Genomic DNA, 25,882 nt, shown 5'->3' on the forward strand with positions numbered 1-25,882 from the left:
TATTACCTACAGTGTTCCATCCTGTTTTATTTTTATTGTGTAGAAATGGTATAGACAGCACACGTGAACATACTGGTACTCTGCATGTGTTTATTCTGTTTATATTATAGAGTATCAACGGGGACCTAATGTCCATATTCTACACAGCGATAAAACAAATATATAATGCTGTTTTATGGATGCAATGCCAATATTCTAACTTGTGTTTTTTTGTAAATTTTCAAAAGGTGACACAGGCAGAGTTATAAAAGTTCTTACTGCTTGCTCTCCAAGTCCACTAAAAAGACCAATTCTGTCATAGTTTGGATACTTGTTCCAGTATCCGCCTAAGATATTTTAAAGAAAGTAAGAGGCCACTGGCATCCCCAATGTGTCACTTCTGATGCAATTCTGTCCCATTAAGATGAATTTATTTTGGCTTTTGGCAAGCCTATCAAGAAACTGAGGGGCAAAGAAACAGTAAGCAGAAACAGCGATCACTGGGAAGCCCAAACCATCCAGGTGACAACCTCAGAGCCTACAATGCCCCAGACATTTGCCTTTCCTGGCAAATATTTGGGATGAAATCTCAATGACAAAGTATTTTTATGTGTACATGTTTCATTTTTGTTTTGTATATTTTTTCTAATATGTAGTTGAAAAGCTGTCTTCATGTGTCAACTTAATTCTTCTTTTCCACCTTCATGTAGCTCTCGTTTGTGTACTAATATTACTGATTGTTTCTTGTTTCAGCTATTTGTACAAGAATGAAATCCAGTCAATTGACAGGCAAGCATTTAAAGGACTTGCCTCTCTAGAACAACTGTAAGTGCCTTTTCTCTTCTGTGCTGTCATCTCCATGGTTCCCCTGCAGAGGAAGGTGCACGCCTTGCTCCGTACCTCCTGCCTGCATGCTCTGCATGGCTGCACGCCCTGGGTTGTTAGGCGGAGAGCCCCAGAATCACTTGCATGTGGAAAACCAAAACCAATCTCTGTGTCAAATTCCTCATGTCCGTGTTTGTCTTTTGTTTGTGATTTGCACTCCCGGTGTCCCTATACATTATTACATAGCTTTGATGAAGTGCTATTGTGCAAAATGTTGAAAACTGATGTGTATTGCTTAGAGAGAGATTCTTATTTCATTTCTGTAGGTTTTATAACATTGCAATTCCTTTGATTGCGGCAGTTACTTTGTTTTGTAACGGCATAACTAAAGCTGAATTAGTTTCTTGAAGTTTAATCCAGTTTTGTTGTATTTTAAAACAAGAAGAGATTTAAAAATTAAAACCTTACTATTACTGATATGCATTAATCATTGCCCTATACATAGGTTTAAAAAGCATGAAAGTTCATTGGTTGTAATATAGATGTTTCAGTAAAGTCTTCTAGAAAGATTGATTAAAATCACACTCCTTTTGCTGTATCTTAACTGAAGAATAATGACTGTTGAAGAAGAATGAAAAATGCAGTCATTACCATGACAAAAATTGCTTGTAGTGATTCAATGAAGTTTAACTATATTTTGTTTTATAATCAGAAAGCATTGCTATGCGTTCATTGTGGTAATGTTTAGAAAAACAGAAAGAGCTATAAATGCGTGACTGTTTCACAGCTTTACTGCCAAATAACAGCACTAGACCAATGAGTTTTGTAGCACATACATTTTGGGGGTTGAAAATCTTCTAGGACAAACATAGATGTTGAAACTTCTCAGTTACCAGTGTATTACAAATTTTCTATGACATGTATCAGTTTCCTTGTTACTATAAACCTCTAGTGGATATTAGTGGACACAGTGTGTATCTGAAATAAAATGACACTTCATAAGGGTACAAAATGATACAATCTATTTTAGAGGGCAATTGAACCTTTGGAAGAAAGAGCTTCTACACAAACCAAGAGCAATAATTATAGAACATATATAAATATGTCATTTGTTTCCTTAATGCCTTCCTCTTCCTCTTCTTCCTACTCTAGAAATGATTACTGAAGCATATAAGAATCATAGAATCATTTCAGTTGGAAGAGACCTCAGGATCATTGAGTCCAACCATAACCTAACCTAACTCTAGCACTAAACCATGTCCCTAAGAACCTCGTCTAAATGCCTTTAAAACACCTCCAGGGATGGTGACTCCACCACTGACCTGGGCAGCCTGTTCCAGTGCTTCACGACCCTTTCTGTGAAGAATTTTTTCCCAATATCCAATCTGAACCTCCCTTGGCACAACTGGAGGCCATTTCCTCTTGTCCTATTACTTGCTACTTGGGAGAAGAGACCAACACCCTCCATGCTACAATCTCCTTTCAGGTAGTTGTAGAACACAATAAGGTCTCCCCTCGGCCTACTGTTCTCCAGGCTAAACAGCCCCAGCTTCCTCAACAACTCCTCATCAGAGTTGTGTTCCAGACTCCTCACCAGTTTTGTCGCCCTCCTCTGAACTCTCTCTAGTACTTCAATGTTTTTCTTCTGATGAGGGGCCCAAAACTGAACACAGGATTCAAGGTGGGGCCTCACCAGTGCTGGGTACAGTGGCACAATCACTCCTCTAGTGCTGCTGGCCACACTATTCCTGATACAAGCCAGGATGCTGTTGGCCTTTTTGGCCACCTGGGCACACTGCTGGCTCATATTCAGCTGCCTGTTAACACCCCCAGATCCCTCTCTGCCAGGCAGCTTTCCAGCCACTCTTCCCTGAGCCTGTAGCGCTGCCTGGGGTTCTTGTGACCCAAGTGCAGAACACAGCACTTGGCCTTGTTAAACCTCGTACAAATGGCCTCAGCCAAACAATCCAACTGGTCCAGATCCCTCTGTATGGCCTTCCTGTCCTCCAGCAGATCAACACTCCCACCCAATGTGGTGTTGTCTGCAAACTTACTGAGGGTGCACTCAATCCCCTCATCCAGACCATTGATAAAGAGTTTAAGCAGAACTGGCCCCAATACTGAGCCCTGGGGAACACCACTTGTGACCGGCCGCCCACTGGATTTGGGTCCATTCACCACACATCTTTGGGCCCAGCCATCCAGCCAGTTCTTCATCCATCGCAGAGTACGCCCATCCAGGCCATGAGCTGCCAGCTTTTTCAGGAGAATGCTGTAGGATATGGTGCCAAAGGCCTTCCTGAAGTCTAAGTACACAATATCCACAGCCTTTCGCTTATCTGCTACATGGGTTACCTTGTCTGTAGTTCCCCTGATTGTCCTTCCGGCCCTTCTTGTAGATGTGCATCAAGTTAGCCAACTTCTAGTCAACTGGGACCTCCTTAGTTAGCCAAGATTGCTGGTAGATAATGGAAAGTGGCTCAGTGATCACCCCCACCAGCTCCCTCAGCACCCTTGGGTATATCCCTTCTGTCCCCATAAGCTTGTGGGTGTCCAAGTGGTGTAGCAAGTCACTAACCATTTCCCCATGGCTTCATTCTGCTCCCTATCCTTGTCTTCTGGCTCAGGGGGCTAGGTGCTTAGAGTGTAACTGTTCTGATTATTAAAGACTGAGGCAAAGAAGGCATTTAGGACCTCAGCCTTTCCCTCATCTTCTGTCACTATGTTTCTGCCCTCATCCATCAGGGGATGGAGATTCTCCTTAGTCCTCCTCTTGTTGCTGATATGTTTATAGAAACATTTCTTGTTGCCTTTCACAGCAGTGGCCAGGCTCAGCTCTAGTTGGGCTTTGGCCCTTCTGATTTTCTCCCTGCATAACCTCACAGAGTTCTTGTATTCCTCTTGAGTGACCTGCCCCTTCTTCCAAAGATTATAAATTCTCTTTTTATTCCTAAGTTCCAGCCACACCCCTCTACTCAGCCAGGCCGGCCTTCTTCCCCACTGGCTCACCTTCCAGCACACAGGGACAGCCTGTGCCTCTAAGATTATGTTCTTGAAGGCAGACCAGCCTTCCTGGCCTCCTCTGGCTTCAGGACTGCCTTCCAAGGGACTCTGCCAACCAGCCTCCTAAACAGGTCAAAGTCTGCCCTTTGGAAGTCCAGAGCAGCAGTTCTGCTGGCCACCTTTCTAACTTCTCCAAGAGTAGAAAACTCCATCATTCCATGATCACTATGCCCAAGGCCGACACATTGCCCACAAGTCCTTTTCTATTTAAAAATAATAGATCCAGTGGGGCTTCTTCCCTGGTAGGCTCACTGACCAACTGTGTTAAGTTGTTTTCCTCCCTGCTGTGTTGTACTTCCAGCAGACATCTGGTAGGTTGAAGTTCCCCATAAGAACAAGGGCTAGTGATCAGGAGACTTCTGCACGATGAAAAAAACCTGAACAGCAAAACACTTTTCTGTTTTGTTTGTCTTTTGTTTTTTTTTTTTTTTTTCATGGTTTTGTTATTCTTTGAGAGAAACTAAATTTAGTTTGATTTAGGAGACCTGTTGCATGTATAAGGAAAGAAAGAACCCAGTATTTACTGTGGCTGGCAGGATCCTTCTTAAACCCCTGTGGCAAAATTCTTAGCTGCTTATGTAGTAGAAATATCTTTTTCTTTGGAAATTTCTGCCAAGAGAATAAGATCTTTGGATCAGATCTTGAAACTCACTTGTGCCAGAGTAAATTCTGAAAAAACTTCATAGTTTTAGATGCTTGAACTCACTGAAGCCATACATATTTCGTCACCTAAACCTTCAGTCATGACAGGGTATGAAGGTAGAAAGTCAGCTGATGAAAACAGCCACTTAGTACCAGTTTCAACCCTGTTAGATCTCCAAGACATACGTTTGTGTCTGGCAAAGGTGACACAAATCTACAGGAAACTTGCCTTTTTTCAGAGCAGCAGCCAGAAGGCAGCTGGAGCACCCAGAAGGCAATGAAAGCTGCCTCTATATGCCTGAGCTTAGACAACTGAATTCCACCTGAAATGTCACAAATACTTGGCTTGGGAGGTCGCATGTTTGTTGTATCTGGATCCCAAGATGGAGCTCTAAATGCAGTCTGTTTCCAGATGTGTGTGCATTGCTTTTCTTCCAAATATCTATTATATTTTTTGAGATCTCAGCCTAAGAGCTGTATGTATCAGGGACCAAATGTGTTCTCTGCCGTCCTTAACTAGCAGGATCCCTAAATACTAGTGGACTTATTGAAATCTCTTTACCTGATCTTAGTGGAATACTAATTATGTATTTTAACTTTCATATTAACATACTATTTTTGTTCTTTATACGCTATGATTAGAGTTTGTCTGTAGTTTGTGTACACAGGTACATATTTTGTGGGGAAATTAATAGATAAAAACATCTTAAATATAGTGATGGAGCTTGTTATATTCACTTTATTTCCCTCAATTCAATTTTCAGTACCTCTTAAATGTTGCTGTGATTTTTTTTTTAAGTTTTATATTACAAAGAGTTACCTATTTTTGCATATCTGTATACGAGAAGGTATGCACATTTAACACAGTGGAGCCTGATTAAAGTCTTAGTGCTGCTAAAAATACCTACAGTAAGCAGTAATGAAAGAGAATTAATTATTAAACAAACAAACCCAAAAGGTATGAAAAATTTCTTGAGAAGTAAATCCTTATTATTCTAAAATAAGACTAACTAGGGACAACAAACCTAGACGACTGGAAACAGATATTTATCTAGCCTTATTTTAAGTCTTTAAAGAGAGGATTCCATAATCTCCTTAAGTATCCTCTTCCAACGTTTTGTATCATTACTATAATATCTTATTTAATTCTCTTTCCTCATGGTGTAAGCCTGTTAATTCTTGTCATGCCCTTGGGCAGAGAAGGCTCTTTGATAAATGTGGTAAAAATATGTTTGTTGATTCTCTTTCAAATAATAAAAATGGCAACATCCTGTTTACATATTCATGCATTATACTCAACTAATGATTTTTAAGTACTTCCCCAAAGGTGTGGAGATACTATTAGAAACAAAATATTGGCACATATGATAAAAGTAATCCTCTACAAAAATACTATGCCACAGAAGATATAATCTTAAGTTTATTGCTCTGAAAAATGCCAGTGAGACTGAATTTTACTGTAAATGTTCATCCTCCAAGATTAATAATAACAAAGAGAAAATCTGTACCATGCTTATTTGATCATTATCTTTCTTTAGGTGTGTTTGGTTTGGAGGTTTGTTTTTTGTTTTGTTTTGTTTTTTCTTTTTTTTTTTTTTGCCTTTATGTATTTCCTTCTGTTTCATCCTTGATAGTGAATTCAGAATTAAAAAATGAAGACACAAGAGTATTGAAAATCACTCTTGCATGCTTTTTCTTTGAATTTCCATTATGCAAGTCTTTTTAATATCAAATTCATTACATCATACTACTATTTTTAAGAGTGTTTTATATTCTGAACATAAAAGATGTCTATAAAGACATGTCAGTATGAGATTATTTCCTGAATATGATTACTTTTGAAGTGAACTTCTAGTCCAAGAAATTATCATATTAATTACAATATTAAAATCCTTTAAAAAACTATTAATGTGGTACATAGAAGGAAAGAATGTAAATGATTGATAAACCTAGGTCATAAAATGTGATTAAAGTGTAGGTTGTAAAGCCAAGGATATTTTATATTTTTTATTGTAGACTTACAATGCAATCTTGTTTCTGTATCTATTTTTTTCAGAATTGCACTTGTTGTTACTTACTTTTTCCACATATTTAACATCTTGTTCTGTTCATAAATTGCCTGAAAACTTGCTTTTGAGGTAATAATTTAAACACCTGCAAAACTGAACTAGCTTGTCATATGAAGCAGTTCAGAGTATTTTCCAGTTGAACTTCATGATTTTTGAGCTACTTTAGGCAACGTGATTTCTGATGAAGTTAACTGTTAAAATGTGGTTTGGTGCCTGAATTGGTGTAGTTGTATCTGTGATGCTTTGAGGTTGTAAACAAGGCAAAGTTTGTAACAGAACTAGTGTTTTAATTAGACTGATTAATTTGGTTGGAAAAATGAGTTTTCAGACACATAAAATATTATTTACATCTGTAATTGTAGTAGTCTTGAATACTACACAGCAGTTACGAGCTGTTGCTTCACTTAGGCTGTCTGAGAGAGGTGTCCTTTCTTTTTCTTCGTTGATTTCATCTCTGATCCATGGACCTGAAGAAGGGGTTGTGTGCCTTGATGTGCCTGCTTTTGCCAATGTCATTTGTTCTAGTAAGAGGTGTTACTTGTACCTGCAAATCTTGCCTTGTCATTACCAAAGAAGTAGAAGAAATAAATTTATTGGGAAGATAAGGAGATGCATTTGCAAGGTGCTCTTGAATCATAAAAGTGCAAGCAGAATTAACAAAAGTTAAAAAGGGAAAAATACCTGTTGACTGCACAAGAAGTAGTGTAGGTAGTTTTTTCCAAAATTAAAGCTGCTTCAGAAGTAACAAACCCTATAGCTGTGTCTGCTTTTTCCCTTGGTCCTCCTTCACCGCAGTGATCCCCAGCTTGCCTTGTGCTCTCCCAGCTGCTGCTGATGCTGGGGAGGTGGCGAGCAGAGCCTGGTCACTGGCAGGGCAGCCACCAGCTCTGTCCTGCCTGTCCTTCCTCAGGGCTGGACCTGACTGAGGTATCTCTTCTCTCTGCTGGTGATTCCATTGAACCTTGCAGGAAATATCTGCCTCTGAGATGTCTGTCTTTTTAATTTAGATTCAAAAGGGAGATGAAGACTGGCAGGCTCAGCATGACTACACAGTTGTTTCCTTATGCAAACAGGATCATCATCTATGCTCACTGCAATTTGTGGCCACGCGTTGCGCTGGCAGTGAGCAGACTTGACAACGCCAATGTGCCTGATCACATCCGTGCTGATTTATTGGCTTTTTCTGTGGTCCTCATTCATCGCTCCCTGGCACCGTGTGCCGGCTGGCGCTGGGGCCGTGCGGCCGGCGGGGGAGCTGGGAGAGCGCCAGACACGTGCCTGGCTTCCCGCCGCTCGCACCTCCCAGGGCTCTGCCATAATCGCTGCTTGTTCCCGCTTTCCTCTCTCCCCAGCGATCATTCAGCTCAGCTTGCAGAGCAGAGCACGTGCCGTGTTTCGCTGCAAGGGAGTTTCCACATCCTTTTGCTTTTCACACTGAAGGATAGATTTTTCAGGAGATTTGGGAGTCTGAGATTTTCTCTGCTTTTAAATGATGGGCTTTTTCATTTTCAAGCTTACAGTGATTTCTATATATGCACATTCTCCAGATGTTCCCGAGATTGTCAGAGGTCAAGTAGGAAACTTTAGGAGCTTTGGATATGATCAGAATCCAAAGTCTATAAATAATTTCCACAGTTCGTTGTGCAAATCTTATCAATTACTTCCTGTTTGCTCGTCTGCAAGATTGTGGAATACTTCCACAACGGAGTCAAGACTGAAATAAGTCTGCCTCTGCAGTCCATTTTCATAGCAATTACAGATCTATAATCTGGTTGATTTTCTTATTATTTTAGACTTTTTCAGTTTTGCAAGATTAACAGCTGTGTAAAATTGTTGCTGTATAATACTAATAGCTTACATAGGCATCAACAGAGCATCAAACAGAGCACAGCTGTGGTGCTTAATTCTGCCCCGCTTGCTGAGAAGCTCTTTGTCTAAAAGTGATTCAATCAAACCTGGGTTTATATTATTAAGTTTTTGGCTTTTGAGAGCGTTCATAGCTTTAAATGCCAGAATTAATGGGCCAGAGCAGGTTACTTCTCCACACCTTATGAAATTTTCCCTCAATGTGATAACAATGAAAACAGTTGCCCACTAAAAATGTTATTTTTCCGGAAACTATAAATGTTTTCTAAACAATATGCAACATTTTCCTGTATTTTTTTTTCTATATATATTTATTCAAGTATGCATACCAATGAAAACTGGACTTGACAAAAGAGGGTTCAAAGTAGTATTTCTAAAATCTCTGAAGTGGTGGTTTCAAACAATTTCCTTTGCACATACATATACAGACACACACACACACTATAGATAGATAGATAGATAGATAGATAGATAGATAGTGGTCTACAAACCCTTCTTGTTTGTCATGCCTTGTATTTCTCAGATTCAAGTACAGAATTCAGATAACAGAAACAAGTTAAGCCACTATGTCACTATCACCATTTGGGTGTGTAAACAGTGTGTAAACAATAACAAATGCTTTATAATATTTCAGCTTAGTTAAGAAAACTGTTTCAGTATTTTTCTTTTTGTTTAACGTATTTTCAGGTATCTGCACTTTAATCAAATAGAAACGTTGGAACCCGAATCCTTTACCCATCTTCCAAAACTTGAAAGGCTGTAAGTTTGTTTATCTTGGGGTAAGATTCAGAAGTCAGCTTGCTTCTTTGTTTGAATTAAATCAAGTGTTTGAAACTGAAAAATAATATTTTTCTCATTCCCGCAGATTATTTTTAATCTACATTTTTTATTGTAACTACTATGTAGTCTTTGCCAAGAACGCCTGGGTCAGGCTGATCTTATAGGCATGCAGCAGTGAGCTGTGATCTCTGTTTGGCCTATAATAAGTGTTATGAATGAAGAAGTAGATGATTCATATTATGACTTTTTTTTTTTTTAGTTTCTCATTTGAATGCTTATGAACTCTCTTCTTTTGATTAACTTGGCCTTTTAAGACTTCTTTTTTCCCTTATGGACACACCAAATATACCTTGGAGACCACTTTAAAAATAGCAGCCAAATAGCAGCTGAAAAATATATATTTTTTAAAATTTTGTAGAATTACTTTAAGGACTTCCAGAAGAAGTAAATGAAATGAGTATGTGTCAAAATCTGAATTATCATATGAATATTTCTCTGCTTTTTAACAGATTTTTGCATAACAACAGAATAGCTCATTTGATTCCTGGAACATTTAGTCACTTAGAATCTATGAAGAGATTGTAAGTAAATTGAATTATTATTGAACTAAAGTAAGTTTAAATAATCTAATGATACTGTATCTCATCTTGCAATCTTATCTTCCTTGAAAATGCCTTTCATTGTGTAATTGTTTTAAATACTGTATAATTTTTCCTAAGATGTGCTCCAGTTGTTTACACACATAGAGACCATTGCTTTATATACTACACTCTTCAGTGACTGACTAAATCCTTTTGTTTTTTTCCTGTCTTGGAATTATTTGTAGTCATATGGTCTTGTTTTGTTGACCAAATAATATAGACAGCTCCTTCATTGGTTTGGTTTTTTTGCCTCTCTTCTCTGTATGTTACTGGATGATCCTTCTATGATCTCTTTCAATATTTTATTACTTTGGTATTTTCTTTTCATTGTTTTCCTTGTCCTGATCTGATGACAAAACCAGAATTATAAAAAGGTACTCAGTAGTGTAAGGATAAATATATTATTTGCAAAAGCCACTCCAGAAGCCAGTTCTTGAACTGCCACTGCTTGGAAAAGAAAAGGCTCCTAAGTCCCTCAATAGCATTTGAAAACTACATATTGATCAGAGTGCCATAGTAAGATGACTTTCAGAGGGTTTTCCATCCCTTATTTGGATGTCTACTGATCTAGCATAAATATTATCTAAAATATTGAAGACTGCTGTTTTGAGGCAGGCAGTCAGGTATTCACACTCCCCTTTCCAGGAGGGCTGCAGAGGGTGAGCTGTGTAGTCACAGCGCCCACTCCACTGGGAACAGAGATGGCAAGGGAGCAGCACGAAGATGGTCCTGCTGGCTTTGAACAGTTGTGGAGCCACTCCTTTAATTAGGGGTGAAAGGCAGAATTCAGTAAATTTTGATGGTGAACACACCTTCCAGTAATAGCTGCTGCACACATACCTCTCTTAGAAGTCCTGTGGAGTTCAAGTGAACAGAGAAAGATGCTTCTTCACATAATGCCTCGGTAAAGGGGAGTTTTAATAGTGTCTGTTACTGGAACAGTACACTGGGCTAGACTGTCCTGATACCTTCTGACGTGAGAAAGCTTATCCCTAAAGGTAACATCATGACTTCCGGATTTAAGTTCTAGCAATAACATCTGATATACTAGGAAACATTTGTTAAAATAGCTTGTAAACTAGTTTTCCTTGGTCTTCCCTTTTTTTCATAGGAGAGCAGGGAATAAAAAATATTTCAGCATTTTTACAAGAGGTTAAAAAAATATTAAAAGACAAAATGATCAAAATGTTTACTACTCCCAAAGATAAACCAAACTAAGGTTTCTTTACCACGCATCTTTATTTCCAGTTTAAATACGCACACATCTAATGGTACAGATTTCTGTATTTAATGATTTTTTTTTCCTACAGAGCCCTCCACCACAAAGTGCAGTGCTCCATGTAGTAACAGGGCTCTCCACTACTGGAAAGAAAGTCAACAGAATTTATGCGTTCTCATTATCTGCAGCAGGCAGGTGTTTTACAAAGTTACTGACCCACTGAACTCGACAAGAGCTTAATGCTTAAATAAAACTGTGGGTCTTTGTCTCAGTTGCCTGATCAGCAAAATGGGAAGCTATAAAAATGTCAGGTTGGCTGTCAAGTTACTACAGTAATAAGTATTAAACGGGAAAAAATGTGTATAAGTTTCTTATTTAAGCAAAGTTTATATAAAGTCTAAATAAAACCTGATTTATTCACTGAATGCTGGGGTTAAAAAAGAAACATTCAGCTGCTTGTTATGTTGAACATGGTCCAAACCATGCAGTGAAAATAATATGCATTTTTGTAATAAAGACTACCAGAATGCATGTAAACGAGTGACCATCACCTGTGTTCCAAATTACCCCTTGTCTCTGTTGACAGAAAAAGGTGCTGCCCAGGTTACAGAACCATTTTGATCTCAGCAAAATAATCAGAGCTTGCTAAAAACTGTTGTGACTGCTTCATTTTTTGTGCAGGCGTTTGGATTCAAATGCTCTCCACTGTGACTGTGAAATCCTGTGGCTGGCGGAGCTGCTGAAGACGTACGCGGAGTCGGGTAATGCTCAAGCAGCAGCTACCTGTGAGTATCCACGGAGGATCCAGGGAAGATCTGTGGCCACCATAACACCAGAAGAACTTAATTGTGGTGGGTTTACCACTTCCTCCTGGATTCTTTAATGTGTTAAAAAGTACCCAGACTTTGTTGTTGTTGCTGTTGTTGCTAAGAGTTGGTTCTTCTGTTCTCATGGATAACACAGAATCGACTGGGCTAGAAAAGACCTCAGAGATCATCGAGTCCAACCCTTGGTCCAACTCTAGTCCGTTTATTAGATCATGGCACTAAGTGCCATGTCCAATCTGAGTTTAAAAACCTCCAGGGACGGCGAGTCCACCACCTCCCTGGGCAGGCCGTTCCAATGCCTGACCACTCTCTCTGTAAAGAATTTCTTTCTAATATCCAGCCTAAATTTCCCCTGGCAGAGTTTAAGCCCATGCCCCCTTGTCCTATTGCTGACTGCCTGGGAGAAGAGACCAATCCCCACCTGGCTATAACTTCCCTTCAGGTAGTTATAGAGAGTGATGAGGTCACCTCTAAGCCTCCTCTTCTCCAGACTAAACAACCCCAGCTCCCTCAGCCTCTCCCCATAGGTCTTGTGTTCAAGTCCCTTCACCAGTCGTGTTGCTCTTCTCTGGACCTACTCCAGCACTTCAATGTCTTTCCTGAACTGAGGGGCCCAGAACTGAACACAATACTCCAGGTGTGGCCTCACCAATGCAGAGTACAGGGGAAGGATCACTGCCCTTGTCCTGCTGACCACGCTATTTTTGATACAGGACATACAGAATTGCTTCTGATTTCTGATTGTTAAAACTCTCGTTTATGTTATTGGAATCTGGGTTGGGTCATTTGATTTATTTTTTACTCAGCTATATTTGCAAAGTGAGCCCTGCACTGGCACTGAAATCACACCACTGAAAGATCAATGAATAAGCACTTCCATGAAAATCCTTTTGTTCACCTGTATTCCTTCAGCCTAGGAGCGCTCAGGCTGTTCACTCTGGGTGTCCTGGGGCTCGGCCCCAGCACCTGTCCTGTTCCAAAGCCAAGATGAAGGTTTCTCATCGTGTGATGGGCCTTTGCCTGCTAGATATAAAATAAGTAAATCGTCCTTTCGGTTATCTGTTGGATATAATTCTGATAATGAAAATTGTGACCATAAGCACCTACGAAGTTCTTGAAAAATACAGTAAAAAGGGAATTTGGTGCAAGAATAATTCATATGGCATTCTGCCAGCTCTCTGCACATCTAAGGAGCCTGAATATGGAAATGGCAGGAAGCAAGCTGGACAAATTCTTCTGTAGGAGGCAGGTTAGGCACTGATACTTATCTAGAGGAAGTTATTTTAAATGGCACTTGTGCTTGCTGCTTTCAAGTTTTTCCTTCATAAGCAAATTGAGCCCCTGTTCAAATAAATAAAACAGCTACTTTAGAACCTGATACAAATTTGCACAGTCCATTTCCAGTCTGCTAAAAGGTCCTATGGAACAATGGAGGAGGCCAGAAACCCCACAGTCACTTTTGCATGTGGAAAAGTGTGTTTAATCCTGATTAAGCATATAAATATTTTAAGGTAAAACATTTGTGAAAAATATTTTTCTACAAGGTGTATGGAAAAATTTTTATTTACCATTCTTTAGTAGTTTTAGAACAAGTAAGTGTTCCTCATATGTTTTATTGTTGATACAGAGAGGCCAAGAATTACATCAGAGCCTCAGGATGTGGACGTTACCTCAGGGAATACAGTGTATTTCACTTGCAGAGCTGAAGGCAATCCTAAACCAGAAATTATCTGGCTTCGAAACAAGTAAGTTTAAAAGAGGAAGTAAGAAACTTGATGTAAGTATGTTTATCTGTGTGTATGTTTTTGGGTGCATGTCCACATGCCTTACTGGCTAATATATGAAATAGTTACATCAGAAACCCATTATAATTAAAAGAAGTATATGAAGTAATAATGACCCAGATCTGTTATATTAGTAATTCTGAACACTTAAGAGCTGATAATTTTAGAAAATATTACTTTGTAACTATAGTACCATTGGTAAATTTTCAGCTGTAGTTATACCTGAAAAGTCGCTCACACCTGTAGAGCTGTGAATCATTTGTATGTAAGTACCTGGCAATCCAATATGAACATGTTGCATGTGCAGTCTGTGGGTTTAGCCAGTGATTGCATACTCTGTGCAGATCTATTTGCATTACATTTTGAGGCAGAGCAAAAGCTACTTTTTTTAAAGGAGTTCAGCTGGATAGAAGTTAGGTTTCAGAGGAAGCCTTCCACGAGCCCCAGCTCTTCAGAGGCAGCTTTCCTCCAAGGTGTAGCTCCATCCCAGAAAATGGGAGTTATAGCAATTTGGGTTGGAGGGGATCTCAGGAGGTCTCCAGTACAGCCTCCTGCTCAAATCAGGATTATACCAGGTTGCTTTATCCAGTTGGGTCTGAAAAGCCTCCAAGGATGGAGGTGGCACAAGCTCTCTGGGCAGCCTGCTCCATCGCTTCTCCTCACTGGCTAGGGCAGGAAGGGAAGGCCCTATAAAGGACAGGCATCTTCCAGCAGCCCAAGGGCCAGCCTGCTGCAGAGCAGCTGCTTGAGCTCTGCCCTGCGCCTGGCTCCCTCCAGCAGCACTGGGCACAGCATGGCCAACCAGCCATGTGGGAGCATGTTGCTCCCTCATAAACAGTTGTTAATTTATGACAGACACGTTAATTGTGAGTTTACCTCTAGTTTATTCAGGCTTTGGCTAAATAATGCTCTAATACAAATGGAAAACCTGATCTGGAAAATAAATTTCTTCACATTTTATATTATCAAATGAACCATTTTAGTTTGTTAGTTGCTGATAAAGTGGAACAATTTGGAGTCCTGGTTCTGTAGCTTTGTGCTGATGTCAGTAAGAACCTCATGTGCAGCAAGGGTACAGCGTTTATGGAGTATGTCAAGAACAGAGCCTTGAACTTGGATGGTATAATTATTTCATTAAAATTTTCTTTGGCTCATGTACTTTTTATAATAAACAAAGAAAACATGTATTCAGAATACACATATGAAAGAGTTTTAAGAAGAAATTTGAACTTGGGGTGTGGGATTGTTGACTCTGGCTTGTTTCCTGGCTGCATGAATGAGAGCAAAGCTCTTTGCAAGGTACTTGAATATGGCAAGATTTCAGTCAAAAGCCATTGACCTGTTGAGCAGTATGTTGAATAGATCAGCAGTCAGACTGGGTTTTGTACATGGAGGGTGAGATCTCATCCCTCCTCTGTGCTTTGTTCATCTTGTAGTGAGGAATGGACTGAGAAACAGTTCCTTTAATAAAAAACCCTTAATTGTTCTCAGTTAATATCACAGAAAACTATCCATGACATAGAAGCCTGAAGACCTGGTCTTAACCTACATTTTAAGCCAGTACAAATTCTAATAATTAGTGCTCCTTGAGAAATCCAGACAGAGGTTTGCACAAAGATGGTTTTACAGCAACTAACCTCTCTCCTAGCAGAAAGTATCTTGAGTGTTGAACTTACATGAAATACTTCCAGCAGAAACAATCTTAAAGGAAAATGAGACCAGCTATATGTATTTTTTTCACTCTTTTCTCCGTAAGCATTTACTTATAAAAGTATTTTGACTTTTCATGTTGAATATGTAATATTTGCATAAGCAAAATTGGTTTATTTTTTATATTTCTTCTCTTCTGGATAAAACAAAAAGTTCTATTATTTTACTTAACACAATAAAACTTTTTTTTTTTTCCCCATGAGTTATTTGATTAATATATTTTGTGTTTTATTATTTGGTAGTTTTCTGTGCTTGTGATTTAAAGGTTTAACTCCAGCAGATTGTTTTCTTCACAGCAATGAGCTCAGTATGAAAGAAGATTCCCGTCTAAACTTGCTAGATGATGGCACGTTAATGATTCAGAATACTAAAGAAACAGATCAAGGCATTTATCAGTGCATGGCAAAAAATGTGGCTGGAGAAGTGAAAACTCAGGAAGTTACTCTTAGATACTTTGAGTCACCAGGTAAAGAATATCGTCTGAATTTTGCATTCAGATAGAGAATTATTTTGATAAGAAGTTTGCTAAAAATAAGATGCTTTAGCTATTGTATTTTATTGACATGTAGATTTCTTGTTCTTGGGCATCTTAAGAACTAGATCATGAGGTTATAGTATCTCTGGAACAAAAAAACAAATCAGCCAGTTAATTAGTATCTTCACTGTAGTGTGCAATTCTGATTATAGTCATGTAGGCTAATTGTAGAAGGGTTAGGAAAAGAAGCTGTTGCATTGAGACATTGCTCAGTGCAATGATGTTGTCCTTGGGTACCTGAAAACCACAAGCTTCCAAACAGGCCACTCATGAAAGCTTTGACACACCCAACACAGCCATCCTTCTCAGGAACCTTTTAGCCTGAGTCTCTGTCTAGCCAGTGCTTCATGTTTGCAAGCACTAAATTCCTGTCCAGGTCTGTAATGTTTTTAAATTCTAAACTTTGCTGTGAGAAAATTTTGTTTTGACACTGAGTGTCAGGTGGTCTTAAAATGTCACTGCAACACACACCTGTGTTTGGAAAAAAGTTACTAAAATGTAGCTTAATCAGTTTTGCTTTTGTGCATTTATGGCAATTTTTAGGCAGTTTGTTTTCTGGGTCTCAGTTTCTATGCCTCTGAAGAGACCTTGATAAAGATCACAAAATGAAAAGGAAATATTTGAAAATTGTTTTAATAGGAGTTAAGAGAAAACATCAGTGCAATTGTATGAGCTTTTATTTCTTATCTATTGATATTTCTAAATGTCTGCAGCTAGATATGGCTTAAAACGAGGCAGAATTTGTACCAAGATTAGAAGTATATTGGAACAGAACTATTATAAAACCCCTAGTTTCCCCAAACTGTTGCAATATTCAGCTAAATTAGAGCTATGTGAACTAAAGTTCATATTTAGGCATTGCTCTTTTTTTTTCGCAGCCCGGCCTAGTTTTGTGATTCATCCACAAAATACTGAAGTTCTAGTTGGAGAGAGCGTTACCTTGGAGTGCAGCGCAGCTGGGCACCCTCAGCCACGAATCACCTGGACCAAAGGCGACAGAACCCCTTTACCAAGTGACCCTCGTGTCACAATAACTCCATCAGGAGGACTTTACATACAAAATGTGAAGCAGGAGGACAGTGGCGAGTATACCTGTTTTGCAACTAACAGCATAGATAATATCCATGCGACTGCATACATCATAGTCCAAGGTGAGCAACATTACACTAGGAATGAAATGCTGGAAAACATATTAGGAGGAGCATATTCCTTCAAATTGTGTGATTTCGTCTTTTTTTTTTTTTTTTCTGAATTGTCAGAGCCGAACTAAAATCATAACAGATTTTTCTTTTAATTACACTATTCTAGTGTAGTCCATAGGAAAGTTGCTATACATTTCATTGACAGTATATTATATATACTAATCCTCTGAAAGTTAAGTTTAATTCATTATTCTCAGAAGTTAATAATTGGTGTTTTGAAATGTATGTTTCTTATTATACGTTTTGTTTGCCAGTGTCCAGCTTTGGGGTAACTAAATGTTTTCTGTAATGGGTAGCAATTGTAGAAAATATAGCTTGTGTGTGGAGTACTAGAAATGGAGTTTCAAGTACAGATCTGTGCTGCCTTTCTTTTGTAAACACTTGAGTGAATGTGGGTACATTTTCTCCTGAGTTTTCTGGAAACTATCACTATGCTAGTTGAGACATTAGCATAGCTTTTCTGGAAAACAAAACTCTGAGTACTCTAACTTATTGTGATCACAATAACCTTGGCATTATATGTCAATAGTATGAATAGAAAGTATTTATATTCATATATATATCAAAAAGTTTCCTGCATAGGTGGAGACTATTTTTTTTTACTAATGTTTTAATGCTGAAACTTTTATTTGCAGAACTTTTTGAGTAACCTTTAGATTTGTTTCTGTCATCATATTAAGATATCTAGTTGGCAAACAGTTTAGGTTACAAATGGTTTGTTCAATTTTTAAAGCTGTACATAACAACTTGTCTGTGTGGTTTGTTCATTTTTCATTCACCAATGGTTGATTGTGTTTTGAGAGCTGAACAAAATTCCTTCTCACGCTGATAATGCTGTGATGTTACTGCAGAAACTGGCCCACACTCCACTCACTGCTTTCCTTTGTGTAAAGAAGAAAACAAGCAGCTCAGGGTGATTCTGACTACATTGCATTTTCTTCATGATTTAGCTGAGGATTTTTTAAGAGAAAGAGAAGGTATTTTTAATCCAGGGAACACTGTATTTGATTCTACAAGTCTTACCATACTTCTTATGTTAGATCTATGGCCGCAGATCCCAGAGGCCTTCGCTGACACCAGGGCCAGCTGTGAGGGAGATGTTCTTTTTGCACAAGTGGCTGCCCTAACTCTGTGCCCCATAGTGGTCACGATATAAAACAGTGTCATTAACATCTCTTTTACCACCCATATGAGATATTCAAGTCACACAAAAAACTGTTCATCATTTCAAACAGTCATACATTTTTCAGGTTTCATTTTTTTTTGTTTGTGTTTTGTTTTGTGGTTTTTGTTGTTGTTTTGGTTTGTGTTTTGTCTGTTTGTTTTTTAAAACATTTTGTTTTCTCTTCTGTAGCTCTACCTCAGTTTACTGTCACTCCTCAAGACAAAACAGTGATTGAGGGACAAACCGTTGACTTCCCTTGTGAAGCACAAGGCTATCCCCAGCCTGTTATTGCCTGGACTAAAGGAGGTAAATGTGTTCCTTTTTTACTTTTAAACTATTAGAATAGTTTGACTGTTATTTGGGAGTCACTGGTACACTGAAAGAAATTCCGTGTGTTTCGATACTTCAGTCTTTGAAGGAAACAGGGCTCATCTCTCTCTGCTTTAGCTAGAAAAGGCAAGGTGTCCCACAGAACCTAGCTACCTCAGCATTTTTAATTATTCAGCAGAAAAGTCGCTCAATATATGTCTCCATAATTGATTCCTTATAATAATTGTTTAAGAACTATGAGACAAATCACATTTGGTACCTGTCACTGCCAGTCTGCTGCAGAAGAAATGGGGATAGCTGTCATTAACTGGAGATTGGAAATTAGGTAGGATGTGCTCCCTTCAGAAATCAGAACAGTCCAAGCGGTAACTGACATCAGTATAACTGCATTTCTGTCACTTAATGTGCATTGACAGGAACACTGGGGTGTACTCTGCAGGCTGTTTTATCAGATTGTGGCTTTAAAGGCATTAAGCCAAATCCAGTGGGAAGAAATACTGTAGTGGATATTTGATTAGTAAGTAAATATTCCAGAAATAGCTCTGTCAGGCAAAAGAAGTATTAGGAAATTCTAGATTATGGTAGATAAAGTAGATTTTTAACAAACTCTTTGTCACTTTGATGCTGATAATGTCCCTTTTTCTCCTTCTGCCAAGATTGCTTCAGTCAAATGAAATGTCCAGAAAAGAAGAAGGCACTGATGTGCCTTTTATTTTGTTTTTATTCTATTCAATTTTTTCAAGGCTCTCTGCATTTTTCTATGGATTCTCTAGATGGTCTAGGCATATGAGATTGTGTCTTACTCTCATGACATTAATATGAAATAGACAGTAATACTTGTTGGTGTTCTTCTTATGATACCTTCTCATTCAGCTGCTTTGTCATGCTCCTTAAACAAAAATATTTATTTCTACCACAAACAGAAGAAAGATCAGGATTATGATTGTGTACATATGTATGTTTTGTTTGCTTTGTATGTTTATCTTCTGAGAAGTAAATGTTTCAAACTTTTTTATGAGATACTTATTTTTTTCCCAATGTTTTATCAAATTTAAAATCTACTGAATTTCCCATTTTCTGACACAAAAGGACTTTATTCTGCACTGCTATAAATAGCAAATGCTGTTGCTCTGTGTTTCAGGAGGCCAGTTGTCTGTTGACAGAAGACACTTAGTTCTGTCCTCAGGAACCTTAAGGATTTCCAGGGTTGCTCTACATGACCAGGGACAGTATGAATGTCAAGCTGTCAACATTATTGGATCTCAACGAGTTGTTGTATACCTGACTGTACAGCCTAGAGGTATGTTCTCTAGATATAGCTGCTGGGAAAACAAAGCAAAAATTCAAGCTTACACTCCATACACACTACTTTGTGTGGTTTATTTTTCCCTGAAATTTAAAATTGAGAATAAATTATTTTTGATGGCACAAAATGTTAATATGAAGTAGTTTACCTCTGTTTAGAATTAAAAAGTTTCTGCAGCAGCTTGAATAGTGCTTGGGTTTTTTCTTCTGGACTTTTGTTGCATTCTAAAATGGATCTAAGTTGTTGATTTTCAGTTACAAGTTGTTTTATTAGTTTTTGTAAATAGAGCATGTGGGACAAGTGTACCCTGATAGACTTTATTCAAAGTCACTTGGAGACTACATACGCTTACAACTAACCATGGCCTGTTTTGATAAAAACTTGTTAGAATGAGGCTATATCTTTTGTTGTTTAAGAAACTTGCTGTTCAGGGTATTGCAAACGTTTCACATTTCTGATAATTATTTCTGGGTATATCTGTTTTTAGATTCCAGGTGTTTTTTAATAGATATTGTATGGATGCTTGTCAGTATCTTCTGTGAAAGTGGTTTATCTGATTTATTTATCTTTTTTTGTAAAGAATGTAGGTTTGCTTTGAGGATGACAGTATTCCTATGCTTGGGAAAATGTTTTGTGAAAAATCTTGTTTCTTAAGAGACTCTATGCTCTTAACTAAATAGTGTTATTAACATAATGTTTTGATGTCCAGAAAGAGAACACTTTATTTTACAACAGCAGAATGACCTTCATAATGAAAAATCATTCCTTAAAATAAGGTGAGACAGGGAAAAAAAAAAATCATCCCATTTTTCTTGTATTTTTCTTCAGGTAAGTTCTAAGCAAGCTACTTCTAGGAATAATTAGAATCGTATTAATTTAGTTAAGTACTTTGCTGTTAAACTAAATTCAAGGAGGTTAAACATTTAATTCAAAGCATTTGTTGTTAGTAACATAAACAGTATTTTAGTGAAAGAGGCTCAAATGTCTTCCTGAGTTTAGATGTTTCTCAGAAAAAAACAGCCACATTATTTTTTCTTAGTTAAGAGCAGTACTGGGAGATCAACTTGTCAGAATCAAGATTTTTTTTCCCCTGTATAAAATTGTTGACTACACAAAACAAAACTCAGTTTTAAAAAGTGTTCTAGCCTTCCAGTTATGTTAAACTTGAGTAAAGTTTAATGAAATCATTTTTTGTGTAATTCAGGTTGCAAAATTCGGTCACCGAGGCTGCATATGCAGCCTGAAATTGGAGCTCTCCATACATTCATTGCAATGCTGTTTTCCATTGTGCAAGAAAAAACCCTTTTTCTTCTGGGATTCTAACAAAAAGACTGTTCATCTGAGGAATGTTTAGTCATTGGTTGCTGTGGCTAAATCTGTGTTAATGAACTGAGATTAATGGTCCTGGTGTGTTTGCTGGCTTGACGTTGCTCACAGCCACAGAGCCAGACGCTCTGACTCCCCAGGCCTGGATACCTCCCTCTGGATTTGAAAAGGTTTCTGGTCCATGACAGCCATTTGTATACAAACAATTTAACACCAGGGCCAGATTTGGCTAGTAGTATAAATGTATGCTTTGTGGACAAATACTTCACTGTAAAAATGCAGTCCTGTCCCACTCTCCTCAAAATATTGATATGTTACAGCAGAAATGCAATTCTTAGTGTTTTCATGATCTTGGATGTGCTTCTCATTATGATATTTCAGATGCTGGATGTCAATCTGGATTTGAAGGAAATTAGGATTAAAAAATGCATTCATTTTCTTCACACTGGATTTAGGTAACTGTGTGCCCCATGTCCTTAAAACTGAAGGTGATTTTCTGATGTTTTAAGGCCTAGGGGTCATTGGCGTCAGGGAGGTAGGAGCTCTGTGAAGGCTCTGCACCTCAACTAAATGGGCTGAGGGAATCACAGTTTAGTGAGTTGTGAAACGTTTTGCTTTTATCATCTAAGAAATCTCTGTTGTTGCTATTTAGAAGGCTAAAAATTAAAAAAATGACAGAAGTTGATGGGATATTGATTCTGGTGACTTTGTTCAGATTTAGCTATTCACAGAAATTTTTAGATTTTTTTCAGAGTTTTTGATTTATGGAACTTTGGTGGTTTTGGCAACTACTAGCCTGTTTTTTAGAAGTTAGGAGTACTTAAAAATCAGTCTGAAGCAGATGTCAGGAAGAAGCATTTTTAGCTCTAAGACAAACTTATAAGCACCTGAAAACTTGCAGACAGAATTGGGTTATAGATTAAGAAATGTTGAGTAACCGGAAAAAATAGTCAGTGCTGGCCTCTTTTTAGATCATCTTTCACGCAAGTTGTATTTCATACTTTGTCAATATGTATCATTTATTGTTTTTAGTGACTCCTGTATTTGCCAGCATTCCCAGTGACATGACGGTGGAGGTTGGCACAAACGTACAGATCCCATGCAGTGCTCAAGGAGAGCCAGAGCCAGTAATTACATGGAATAAGGTACTAGATATTTGTTTGGTTGTTGCAGAAAGGCAGTGGCCTTTCCATCTCTTCATAACTAGTTATTTAAAGTGCACGTTATCAAATTATTGTTTGCTCTGATGTCTGATCACGTTACCTGGAGTTTGATCAACAAATCTTCTTTAATACAGAGCATGTATAGAGATATCAAACCTGAATTATATATATATGTATAAATATATCTATTGTTATGCAAATCACAATACAGACCAGCTAAAATTCATAATGTAGCCCTTAAAAAGTCTACATAATTTAGTGACAGTTCTTTGTGAATATCCTATTAATATTCACACTTTCAGTGATATTAAAGATATAAAAAAATATAAAACACTGTATTGCTGAGCTCTTTGGCGGTGTTAGGTTGACACTTCAGGCAGGACATGTTTCGATAACTATTTGATAACCTCTGTGCGGCTTTGATTTCCATTGGTGCAATAATGGTTATATCAAATTATTGTTTACAGTTATTAGCAGAATTATGGGTGAATTAATGGGTTGCTAATATTGATCTTCAGTTTTCCTTATTATCTTATTATCTTTTCAATTAGTGAGCATTAGAAAATATATTTGAAGGTACCTTAAATAGCTTCTAAATGCATAGCTCATGAAGAACTAATATAGATAGAGCTCCTGAGATCTTTTTTAGTTGGTTAATTTTGAGTAAAATGAAATATATATGTTCTCAAGAGATGCTATCTTATTTTTGGGTCTTTGATTTTATGTAGTGAAGACCTATAACTATTAAAATACTTTGATTTATAATAATGAGTACTTCTAGAAGTAAATAAATACCCTATACAATTTAGAAGTACATGCAAATCTTCCTGACAACATAAGGTTGTGTGAGCTTATTATATAAGTTTATCTGAATCTATTTGATTATTATCTTGGCATACAAAATCTAAATATAAATTAAAATGTGAAAATAAAAGATAAAAAGAAGGCAAAAATTCAAGTTTGAAAACAAAGAATATTTAGATAACTAAACATTATCCTTTGCTGCAGGATGGAGTGCAAGTGACTGAGAGTGGAAAATTTCATGTGAGTCCAGAGGGATTTCTTACCATTCGTGATGTTGGAACAGCTGATGAAGGTCGATATGAATGTGTTGCCCGGAATACCATAGGATACTCCTCTGTTAGTATGGTGCTTAGTGTTAACGGTAAGGTGTATTAATCAGAGGTATGAGTTAGATTATTAGTTTTATTCTAGTTGATTAATTTTTAAGATACAAAAAATTAATAAAATGTTAAATTATTTATTCATAATTTTATTTTTCTCCCATAATGCGCTCTCTCTTTTTTTTTTCTTCATTCAGTTCAGGCAACTGTCTGCACAGATGTGAGTAAGATGGGGATATGTCAGCCAAAATACCTCTAGGAGTTAAGATTCAAAACAAACAATGCTTTGAGTTCCAGTTAATCATAGTAGTTTCCTCTTGAGATATCCTTTTGACCTATTACAATTTGCTAGTTGAATATACAGTCTAATCTTTACGGATAAATTGACAAAAAGTCTTGTGTCATCTTTAAAAGCGCACTTAACAGCATTTGTTTGAAAATTAGGCTGCAACCATTGTGGAAGAATTCAGGAAAGTCATAATGATCTTGAGAAGCTAAAGGAGAAAACAGGAAGAAAAAGAGAATATTTGAGCTTATTCTAATTATTTGAAAGTAACAGTGACAAATAATAGTTATCAATTATGAATACATACTAATTGGCAATAAAGCAGCCAAAGAGGATAAGGAAATAACTTTGTTACACAGATTGACTCTAATGCTCTTCTGACTTATTAAGTCAAACTACAGATTGTTCAGACTCATTTTGATAGAAAATATTAAGGCAACTGTATGTTTTGGGTTTTTTTTTGTCCTTTAGTAGAAAATGTAACACAATATTTTTTGTACCATTGAAAAATAAGTATTGAGCAATGATTTCTTTTACATATTGGATATTGTTTCCCAGTGCTAAGTCTGTATTTTGTTTACTAAATTCATAAATATGTATCAGTGATTTTTCTAATGTATTGATTACCATTATATCATTCACATGGTGTCAGTAAAACTATGATGTTTCCTCACTTAAGTTGCTTTTAGTAGACTATCAGTCTATCCCCTCCTCTATAAAAAATAATATTCCTTTGGTCTATAATGATGATTTCTGAGAGAAAAATTGCAGAACTGGGAATCGTTCAATGATGAGGTTTCATCTATATAAATGAAGTCTGCAAATGAAAGAAAATCTGTAAAAATCAATTAATCTTGGTTACTCTGGAGGTTCACAGAAAAAGCTTGGCGTTTTGTTTGTTTGTTTGATGGCTTTTTAAAATAAAAAATAGCCAGATCTCAAATCAATAAGAACTCTGACAAATGAAACCATGAATTGAGCTATAAACCCAATGGAAACCAGTTTCATTCACTTAGTGTGACTGTCAACTGCTTATTCTCATCTACTGAAATTAGGATCCTACAAAACTTGGTGCTTGCTGATCTGCAAGATTTAACTGTAATGTGGTGATTTTTCTTGTAAACTATATGATCCAGAAACCTAAGATTAGGGAAACTACCCTTGATTAATCTGCATTCAGTCTGAAAATGTAAATGATGTTTCTCCTTAAAACTAATGGGATATCAGATGCTGTTTCTTTATGTTGCTATAAAAATGAAGCTGTCAGAGAAGCAAGGAGGAGAAGTGGACAGATGATAAGTACCGGATATTTGCTATCTGGACAGTATTAATTGTGGCATAGCCAGAAAGGCCTAAAAACTTGCATGTCAACATTTCTTTTAATCAAGCTTAATGTTTTATGACTGTTTCTAGTGCATAAATATCTTATCATTGAGACAGAATAAAGGCAAGTGTATGGAAGCTGGGGGGAGGGGCAGGTTTTGCTGGCCATATTTGGTAATATTTTAAATATACTTTTGTCATTTTCTTCTGTCCTTTTCTGTTGTTTTGTAAAAGTTTCTATTTAAGTGTAAGGCAGGATGTGTATGGATGAAGTTTTTGTTGCTTAAAAAAATTGCCATTACTTTAACCCCCTTAAAAAAAAAGAAAAGGTGTTTTGTGAAAGGCATGAAGCTTTAACTTTGAATATTTATCAGTCTAAAAAGTGAACTGCGGGCAGCAAATAGTCTAAACAAAAATAAAGTACAGTATAGTTGACATCTGACCAAGGTTATGATTTAGCCCATGTGTACCATTAATCAGAAGGATAGCTCAGAAAAACAAATCTCTAAAGTGAACACCGAGATTACATCTGCCATGGAGAGCACTAGGGAAGGTAGCAAGCCACTGGATTTTTACAGTCTGCAATGTTGCAGCATTAAGATGGTTCATGGTGCACACACAGTCTCTGAAAAAAACTAAAATGAGGGTCGCAAAACTGTAAGTGATATTTCTCCTTAAAATAAATAGCTTATCTGATCATATTTCTGTACGGTTTCT

At 37.4% G+C, this 25,882-nt stretch overlaps 1 protein-coding gene across 1 annotated transcript in view; it reads left to right on the forward strand.

Annotated features, from left to right (window-relative positions):
• The window catches only part of PXDN (peroxidasin), a gene marked incomplete at both ends in the record, with an annotated part of 84,540 nt that overhangs the window by 34,435 nt on the left and 24,223 nt on the right, over positions 1-25,882 (forward strand). The window contains 11 exons of the mRNA XM_080342528.1: positions 733-804; positions 9,132-9,203; positions 9,734-9,805; positions 11,766-11,935; positions 13,539-13,656; positions 15,702-15,871; positions 16,819-17,091; positions 18,497-18,613; positions 19,779-19,937; positions 22,302-22,414; positions 23,441-23,597. Coding sequence (XP_080198654.1) covers positions 733-804; positions 9,132-9,203; positions 9,734-9,805; positions 11,766-11,935; positions 13,539-13,656; positions 15,702-15,871; positions 16,819-17,091; positions 18,497-18,613; positions 19,779-19,937; positions 22,302-22,414; positions 23,441-23,597 — 1,493 coding nt within the window. The remainder of the gene's footprint in view (positions 1-732; positions 805-9,131; positions 9,204-9,733; positions 9,806-11,765; positions 11,936-13,538; positions 13,657-15,701; positions 15,872-16,818; positions 17,092-18,496; positions 18,614-19,778; positions 19,938-22,301; positions 22,415-23,440; positions 23,598-25,882) is intronic.

The sequence above is a fragment of the Nesoenas mayeri genome (assembly GCF_963082525.1).
Source record: "Nesoenas mayeri genome assembly, chromosome: 3".
NCBI classification, from domain to species: Eukaryota; Metazoa; Chordata; class Aves; order Columbiformes; family Columbidae; genus Nesoenas; species Nesoenas mayeri.